The sequence below is a fragment of the Echinops telfairi genome, unplaced genomic scaffold (assembly GCF_000313985.2).
Source record: "Echinops telfairi isolate 266 unplaced genomic scaffold, ASM31398v2 ScPeMD7_6;HRSCAF=24_0, whole genome shotgun sequence".
NCBI classification, from domain to species: Eukaryota; Metazoa; Chordata; class Mammalia; order Afrosoricida; family Tenrecidae; genus Echinops; species Echinops telfairi.
In genome coordinates, this window is record NW_022103902.1 from 8,903,641 (window position 1) to 8,913,517 (window position 9,877).

General features: G+C 42.5%; 1 protein-coding gene across 1 annotated transcript in view; it reads left to right on the forward strand.

Annotated features, from left to right (window-relative positions):
* HHLA2 (HERV-H LTR-associating 2) overlaps positions 1–8,331 on the forward strand; it is a 36,960-nt gene extending 28,629 nt beyond the window's left edge. Inside the window, exon 8 of the mRNA XM_013005613.1 lies at positions 8,129–8,331. Coding sequence (XP_012861067.1) covers positions 8,129–8,331 — 203 coding nt within the window. The remainder of the gene's footprint in view (positions 1–8,128) is intronic.
* Positions 8,332–9,877: the final 1,546 nt, after the last annotated feature.

Sequence of the window (9,877 nt, forward strand, 5' to 3'; positions counted from 1 at the left end):
TCCCCAAAAGTTTATTCCTAGGGAAAGAAAACCATACTTGTGTCAGTGGTGGCCCTTTCAATTGACAGCTCTGGAGGGGCTCTGGCCTCCTAGTGCGGATGGGCCCTGTGATGTCAGGGAAGGACATCCTGAGTTAACCCAGCATCTACTTTGAATGTTTCAAAAGCAGGCATCGATAAAAGGAATGGGGGAGGCCCCTGATGGCCCTTTAAACTTACAGAGCCTAAGCTTGATGCCTTCCATAAAGCAGGTGCTCGGTAGTTGTTATCTGGTTTGAAGGCGGAAAACCATTGCAAAATTGAACAGATCCTCTCGAAGCGTTGTGCAGACACTTGGAAGAAATCAAGAAATATCCCTCCTCACTAATACCGGGAAGACCCTACGATGATTGCAGCAAAGAAACAAAGATAAAACACACTAGCGCAAGAATGCACCCCTTGGAACCATAAATAACACAAATGTGTAGCTTTGGGGGTTTGTTCTATCGTGACGTTGTTTACAGAAGACAACAACAAGAATAATCAATGGGAAAATAAACGTCAGAAAAGCCCAGACATTATTCACCAGCATCATTTCACAGCCTCCGCGAAGGCCACTGCTCTATGCCCTTCCCAAGAGGACTAAACCAGCGCAGGCTCAATATTCCAAAGAGTTTACTAAGCTTCACGTCGCCTGGCCTTGCTCCCCAGTGGCTTCGCTATACCTAGCATGGTTTAAAAACGTGTCAGACTAAGTCCTCTTAGAGAAGAGCCACTTAGTCAATAAAGAGGAGCAGTGCAAGTAGCTCCTTTCATCTTAATTAGCACAAGATGATGCTTCTGATGTGCTCTGCTTTCTTATCAACCGGATCCTGCTGCAAGGGAAGAGGACGCCTCTGTCAACAGCACAGTCTCAGGAACCAGACTCAGGACCAGCAGACCTTGCGATTGTTCTGTCGAAGGTGCTATAGAAATAGGTGCCTAAAATAAATGTGCCTTTTCGCTGGAATACACTCTCTTCCAAAGTGTGAAAAATTAAGGATGGTATAAATAGCTTTGACTTCTAATTGCAACTTGCCGCTCACATTCTGCTTCCTGAGAGCTCTGAAAGCGACCGACCCGAACCGCTAATAGCACAGGCGTGCTGGCTGAGTGAGTCAGTGTCTACCGCTGAGGGAGCACAGAGATGGAGCAGGAACTGCAGGAGACAGAGCAGGCCATTTCAAGCTTGAAGGAGCACATTTCTGCAGCGTAGACGCTGGCCAGACGCGCAGGGAATGATTTCCTGGAGGGACTGGGTCAGGACGTTGATGCATTGTTCAAGTACTCGGCTCCCTGCTGGGCTTCCCCCACAGCACTGGCAATGGACTTCGACCTTCAGTTCACCTTTCAGCTCAGGGCCCTGCAACCCCACCAGGACCTCGCATCACACACTGGCCACCAGGCTGGCATTACGTTTGCCGGCTGGCACGCTCATTTGAAATAAGTCAAGGGATCATGTGTTAGCGACCCTTTCGATAGGGGTTAAAGGCGATGACCTCTTCAGGTAAACTGCTTTGCCAACACTGAGGGTTAAACATCTACATAGAACCTTCTCCCTGGGGGATGACAACAGAAAAGTGGGTCAAGGGAGACATCGGACAGTGTAAGAAATTACAAAATAACAATAATTCATAAATTATCATGGGTTCATGAGGGAGGTGGGAGCGGGGAGAGAGGGAGAAAATGAGGAGCTGATATCAAGGGCTCAAGTAGAAAGCAAATGTTTTGAGAATGATGGTGGCAACAAATGTACAAATGTGCTTGACACAATGGATGGATGTATGGATTGTGATAAGAATTGTACAAGACCCCAATAAAATGATTTTTTTTTAAATAAAATAAAAAAGAAAGAAAGAAAGTTCCTTTGTGCTTTCTCAAAAAAAAATTCATTTACGTAGTCTCAGCAGGCTGTGATAAACTGCTCTTCTTAGATTACAGAATTCACACAAACATGTACCTTTGGGTGCTTGAATGTATGAAAGTCTGTGTATGTGGGAGCTTCCAAAGAGTTCATGGAAAAATTCCACGATCTTTTAATCCCATTTCCCCCCAAATTTTTAAAGGTCCCCTCATCGAGGGTAACTATAGAAAATAAACTCTACAGATTTAGCCAATCCAGTACCCGATCCTAAACTCCCGTCTCAAATAAATAAATAAATAAACATGAAAACCCTCCCGTCTCCTAGCACAACTCTGGGTCTTGAAAGAAATCAGAGCTGGGATTTGTCTTGGGTCACCGGTAGCCCTGCTCTGAGCCGTGCTTTGCGTGAAAACTGTAGCACAATCAGTAGGCCGTCTCGTGGAGTTGATGAACAGGGCTAACATCTATTCATTCAAAATGTAGCATGTCCATCCACAGCCCTCAGAAGGCAGGAAGTCACAGGAAACAAGATGAAGGGAAGCGGAGCCCTGGAGGAAATCGAAGGAGTGCTACTCCGCTGTGCGGATGGCAGTGTCAGGAAACGAGAGGCCTCTGTGACTAGGTAGAGTGCATCGGACCTTATTTCTATGCTCACACCCATGGGCATGGGCAACTAGCCCTATTTTGAGAAAGATCGCCAATGCTGTGAGATAGAAATGTTTTTCAAGCTCATGCGGAAAATGTGCCCCCCCCCCCAATAGCCCTCCATTAAGGAGCAGGCATAAAGGAGCTACCATACAAGATGAATCATCCCTGTGTCTGGCTAATTCACTATGCTGAAGGTTATCTCTAGATAAGAGCAATCATGTTCTGTACCTCTACCCACTGCGAATGTAGCAAAGTCTGTTCTGACAACCTTCTCTGATAAGGACCATAGGTTGCTCCCCTGGGGAGGGCCTAAGGATGTTCAGGTCAACTAGCACAACTAGCAGTAGGCTAAGACGATGGATGATTCCTCACATTGCTTATTTATTATGTTACCCACTTATGATATTACCCGTTGACTATGTAATATGTTTGCTGTATGGCATGTATGCCTTTTGCAAGATCTGTAAGTCCCGTTATGTATACCCACTGGAAAACACATTCCCTCTCTCAGCCCTGACAGAGACGAGAAACCCCGGTGCCCCGCTGTCTGTCTGTTTGCCATTTTCCACCTATTTGAGTGTTGGTGAGCGTCTCACCCAAATGACAATTCAAATTTTTATATGTATATAATTTTTAACATATATATATATATAAAACTATCTACTGCGCATCAGTCTTCAGTCTAGGTGTGTTGCGAAAAATAAATGAATTAAACAGAGGGGAAAAAAACCCTTACTTGTATAAGTTTCATTCTAATCAGAGGGAGTAGACAATCAAAGTAAAATATAGTTTGTTAGATATTGACAAGTGCTAAAGAGACAAATCGGAATCCTTGGGTGATGCCAATGTCTAAGTGCTAACAGAACTGTAGGCTATTGGAGTTCCCACAGAACCACCTTGGACGAAGGCTGGGGATCTCTGTCAAAATAAACAACCACTGAAAAGTCTTGGGAGTACTCTTCCATGCTGACATACATGGGGTGGCCATGAGTGGGTAATTGGTTTGGGTTTGGGGAGACAAAAATTGCTGCTACTTCTGCGTGCACCATGCCTGCCCTCAATTTCCATGACTTTCTCTTTTGCCTGCTCCTTTTCCTAAATGCCATCTTCTCAGTGATGCCTCCCTGACCACCCCTTGAAAACCACAGACAGATGTCTTGAAACAACTGCGGGATAATTGTGTCTCATGCATCTGACTCTACTGTCTATTATGTTCCCTTTCCTCGCCCCACTTGCTCTTCCTCAGAGAGGGTGTGGTGGTCAGTTGATGGACAATTTCCCCATTCTCCTGTGCCTATTATCTTTAAACTCCAAGCATGATCTCCAGGACTTACAACCCCCTATTATAGAGAAATTCACATACAGTCCCATCACCTGGAACTGGATGTGAACAGAGGGCCCCTCCATTTTTAGAAAATGTTTTCTTCTTTTTTAATCCAAGGTGATTAAAGCATCTGAGGGGGGAAAATCTTTATTAAAGTAACTCTTAAATAGCATATAGCATATAATTTAAAGTCTTGCAAACCCCATATAGCGTTGCTATGAGTCAGAATTGACTGGATAATTATGGATTTAAAAAAAATAGTATAAAATTAAGATATAATTTAGAACTATAAGCCATGATCCCCCCCGCCACTACCCCCCCTAGGAATATATGCTACAAGAGATGTGCAAGACATGACTTTTTCCTTCTTTTCTTAGGAAAATATGCTTTCAGGGACGGGCAGACATGGGATTTCACAGCCATTGGAATTCACTCTTTGTTTTACATCTCCATTAACTCCATTTGTGTGTTAGTCTGGGTAGGCTAGAGAAACAAATTCACAGACACTCATATATGCACAAGAAAGAGCTTTGAGAAAGCATCCCAGCCCTGTCCAGTCCAGATCAAGTCCATAAGTCCAATATTAGCCCATACGTCTGATACCAATCTATAAACCCTCTTCAGACTCATGCAACACAAGCAATGATGCTGAATGCAGGACGATCACAGGTCAGTGGATGGAGAGTCTTTTGGATCCAGTGGCAATGGAAACATCTCAGCACTGGCAGGGGTCTCCACGTGGCTCCTTCAGCTCCCATCCTCTGGCTCTAGCATAGCTCCCTGTCTCTTCTCAACAGAAATGTCTCACAGGCAGTGTGTGTGTGTCCCACCTACAGTGAGTGACTTATCTCCTTAGTGCCTCCAACTAAGGTCATCAAGCTGCGACCAGATTGACAGGCTAAAGTCTCAAGTTGACATCAGATGATGTAACTACCACATTGTGCTTCTATTTTTGTTAAAATTTAGCAGTTGCTTTAATTTCCTTTAGATTTAAATTTATTTTTTGAATTATAAACCCAGCTGGTGTTTGATATAATTCTGTAGTTGAAACAGTTAAATAAGGTGCATCCAGAAGATGTGGTTTTGATCTGCATGTTGTCTTTCTATGGGTGACCATCTCTATTAGTGTTTGACTTATCCTGCCAGCTTTTCTTTTGAAAATATAAGCAAATATATACAGATCTCTATATTTCTCTCCTTTAATGTACAAAAAGAAGGTTGATACACCCATGCATTGCCCTATGTCTTTTACTGTCATTATAGTGTAAGGCAACCAAGCAGAGGCCTTTCCCTTATTCCTTTTAAATCAGCATGATATTCTAGAGTATAGATGTACCATATACAGGTCCTCCCCCACTTGCAATGGGATTCTGTTCTTATAGTTCCATGGTAAGTTGGTCCTGATGTAAGTCAAGTACCTTTTGTTTTGTTTTTCATCATTACTTTATATTATCAATGTCTTTATAAATTCTAGATGAATCTTTGTCTTTTGGGGTTGGAAGCATTACATATAAACATCTGCAAGTAAGCTTCTGGGAGGGGATAGCATCAACATTGTGTTAGTCAGGGTAGACTAGAGAAACAACTCCATGAACACACATATGTGTATAAGAAAGAGATTTACATACAAGAGCAATTGAACATTGAGAAAACATCCCAACCCAGTCCAGATCAAGTCCATAAGTCCGATATTAGCCCATATGTCGAATACCAATCTATAAAATCCTCTTTAGACTCATGAAACACATGCAATGATGCCGAATGCAGGATGATCACAGGCCAGTTGGTAGAAAGTCTTTGGATCCAGTGTCATTGGAAACATCTCAGAGTTGGCAGGCCTCTCTGTATCGGGGTGGGTCCATGTGTCTTATCAGCTGCTATGTCTCCCAGGGTGTGAGCAGCAGAGAAACAATGTCTCCCACCTCCAAGGAGGAAGTACGAGATTTCCCAGAATTCTCAGGAGAAGGCCAAGTCCACACAGAGACCACATTGGCTATGATCTGATTGACAAGCTAGACTGCACCCCTACGCTCTTAATCCCCAAATTGACACGCGATTATTTATCTACCACAAACATATTACATGCTCTAACACTGTAGACAGTACAAACTATTAACAATAAGAATTGTCCAAACCTCAAAACAGACAGTCATAAGTGATGCCTGTTGTAACTTGAGCAGGCTATTAGTCAGGAACTGCCTGTATGTGCAAAGGTTGTACCTTATTTTTTAGAGTCCCTTCTGAACCTTCAAATACCAAAGAATCAAATATGATTTTCATCCTTTGAGTATTTATCAAATGCCTTATACATAGCCACTGACAGTGTTTCAATAATAAAAGATCTTATTTTCAAGATTAATTTTATTTTCAGCTCCCTTGAAAACAGGTACTACATTATCTTTGTGAATCCTTATTATGTCTTCCCCAGGTCTTTCTATATAGCTTATATTTTAACTTAATATTTTCTCTCTCCCTTCTCTGCTGTTATAAAAAAAAATGGGGATTTGCTGCAAAGACAATAACAGAAGCAAAGGTACAGACATACAATTATACCACTCCTCACTTATTGATATGGTTATGTTCCAAAGACCAGGTCATTATAGGAAAATCAGTATAATACAAAGCTAAAGTGTGACTACAAATCACAAAATGGAGAGTGAGTACATCATTAAGTAGCTGACAAATAACATCATTATGTAACTGCCAAATCACTGGGAATTATGGCAAGAAAACCTTAACATCACAGCCAGCATTTCCCTGCCCCTCAGCATTCATTACTGTGCAAAATAGCCAGATTATAGGTTTTTTTTTTTAATACTATTGTTACAAATGTAAAAAGTTATCTAACAAGATAGTCAATAAGTGAGGAAAAGGTATATAGGAATTTCTTAAGCTGAAAGAACTGAAGAAATAATTTAAGACTTGAATTTCAATACTGAAGCATTCTTTGGGTAAAACATTGAATGGTACAAAAACAAAAACCAAAAACAACCAAAGAAGATGAAAGGAATTCATGAGTCATTATAGTAACAGTAGATTCTTTACTATTACTTGTCAAAACATCCACCTCTTTCAAGAGGTAGTAAATACTCAAGAACGGATGGTGTTGAAAGAAGAAGCCCAAGCTACAATGAAGGCACTGACATTGGCCAAAAATAAGGTTCCAGGAATTGACAGAATAACCCATGGGTGCAATGGTGGAAAGCTCTCAAATAGATGGATCAACACAGTGGTTGCAACAGTGGTCTCTAACACAAGAACATATGGCCCAGGACCAATCGTTGTTTTGTTCAGTTGTACATAGGACCACTATGCATAGGAACTGACTTGATGGCACCTATCAGAGTGTATAGATTTATAGGGGTTGGAAACTGTGTTAGGCCAGGTTGACTAGAGTAAAAAATCCAGTGACACTAATATATGTGTAAGACAGAGCTTTATATCAAGAAGCTTTTTATATCAGGAAAATATCCCAGTCCAGCCCAACTCAAGTCCATAAATCTGATACTAGTGCATAAATCCATCTTCAGACTCACACAGTCACAAGCAATGATACAGAATACAGGAATATCACAGGCCAGTGGGTGCAAAGTCTTGTGGATCCAATGGCAGTGGACACATCTCTAGGGCTCTGACCACCATCGGGGTCAGACAGCAGGAAGGTGAAGGCAGAGAGAGGTGGTAGGGGGGAGGTTCCTAGGACCCTCCTTATAATAAGGCCTTGCCCACAAGGAGATGCCATCAAGGTTGTAACGTCATTGGCTGGTTGATACTACCCCTACACTATTATATATCTTCAAGTTGACATTAAATTATGTAACTACCACAGAAACAATTCCTAACTGCGGAGAACCTGGAAGAAGTACGGGAAAGTGGGAGAAGACAAACTTGCTTCAGAATAAGAGTGAAGGTAGATTCCATCCAGTCCAAGACCAGTACTATTTGGTGACCTGAAGTCAAGCAGAGAGGAGTGAATACACGGCTCTCTGAAACCCTCACAAATTTAGAACTTCTGCAAGCAAAACCCGATGAAGGAGGAAGGACTAGCTAGTGTTATGTTTCAGAACAATAACAGCTTGAATTGAAAGGTTGTCAACACTGCATTACCCTGGCAAAGCCCTACCCTAGTTGGCAGTTTCTGGATCTGCTTGCCACTCTCTTTCAAGGAAGTACGTTTGGCTGCACCCAGCATTTTTTCCTACGTTTCCCGATTTTTAACTCCCTCATTCTCTCCAAGTGGGGACTGAAGTCTTGTTCTTCCTTCAATTTTTCTAGAAAAGAAAGGCACCGAGCTAACCAAGCAGCTGGTGGACCTAAACATTTCTATTCACGACCTTTATTTCCTGTATGGCTTAGACACCATGTCTTTCCTCTGCATAGACCCCCGCTTACCATCACACTCTCTGGCCTCTGCTGCCTTCAAGGTCATGAATTGTAAGACAATAGAGTTCGCAGCAGCTATAGGAGAGACTGCGTGAAGGTTGGGGTGAACACTACTCAAAGGTAATACATCCATATGAATATAATTATACAACACCTACATGGAAAGGAAGCTGACCTGCTGATGTAACGTCTTGCAATTTAATAAAGGACCAAGATATCTTCTATTACTGTCACGTGATGAATGAGAGTATCGAGAAGGACCTATGAAAATATCTTTTTACATCTTACGTCTGTAGTTCTGTGATTCATAACTACAAACAAGTTTAGGCTTCAACAATTTGGCAACAACAGAGGATCTCAGTGCCAATAATCTGCATGAAGAAGGTTAATTCTTGCTCTAGAAGCCTGCTCTTGGTCTTGGTGATGTATACCAGGGCTTGGTATCTCAGTACAATGATTAAAAACTGTTTCATGAATTTCTTAGTGCATTTAATGTGAGAACACTGCCCTCCCAGCCAAAGCTTTTCTGTCTATCAGGTTACCAACCATCTGTATAATTTAAGTGTGAGACGTCTGTGCAGATGGTGAGGGCAGAGAATGAATTACAGAGGCAAGGCTGGGTTCCGCTATGCAAAGCTGGAACTCAGAGCTGAGCTGCCAGGGAACTGGAGGGGTGGGGCAGAGAAACAGTGAGTTCACATTTCAAATTGCCAAGAAAAATCTTATAGCAGCAAGGTGAAGTGCATAGCTTCTTTATAATATGGGACTGCATACATTTATCAAGCAGGAATAGAAGCTGTCTTCATCCCTTCCTGTCTTTGTGGATTTATCATAAATGTTAAACATATCGTTTTACCCTTGGCCATCAAACACGTTCAAGCTTTCATGCCTCTTTTCTGCCAATAGCAGTGGCTGCCTTGATGCAAAATGGCTGAGTGATGGGCACAATCCTTCATTCTTAAGAGGGGGCTAGATTCTCTAATGCCCTGGTAGCTAAGACGTGTTCCTAAGGTTTTGTTTAGTTCCTCCAATGCTAAATGCCTTAGGCAAATATAAACAGGCGCTCTTACCCTCTTTTGGAATTTTTAAAAAGGTGAAAGTAAATCCTAATTGAATTTCCTGCTACGTAGGAGAGAGGATCAGCTTCCATTCCACACCCCACGGTCAGTGCTGCTGCACCTGGCGGTGCATTTGACGGACTGCACCAGACACTTGCTACGGGGAGGGAGGAGAGGTTGAACCTAAATGTAAATTCTGCTTAGCAACCTCTGAGCCCTGCAAAGGCTCAGTTTTCTGCATGCAACATCCCCCTTCCCCCCTACTCCCACCCCCAACCTTATTGTTTTCTTGCTCACTGATGCCTTTTGTTTGCCATTCCCTTTGAGACAAGTGCTGCATCTACCCAGAAGGGGTGCCCAGAAGGTGGTCTCTGTTCAGTTCCCACAAAGGTGCTGTCAGGGCTGATAGCCAACCCTGAGCTGAGCATCATTGAGGGAAAATGTGCCCATCAACAGTTTCAATTTTGCAAATAATGAAGGTGCACCAGCCCCAAAGCCCTTCTTTCCCAACCTGATTTCGCTACTCAAGCACAGTCGAGGTTGTAAAATGTAAGTGACACAAGCATTATTTCCAGATCACCAT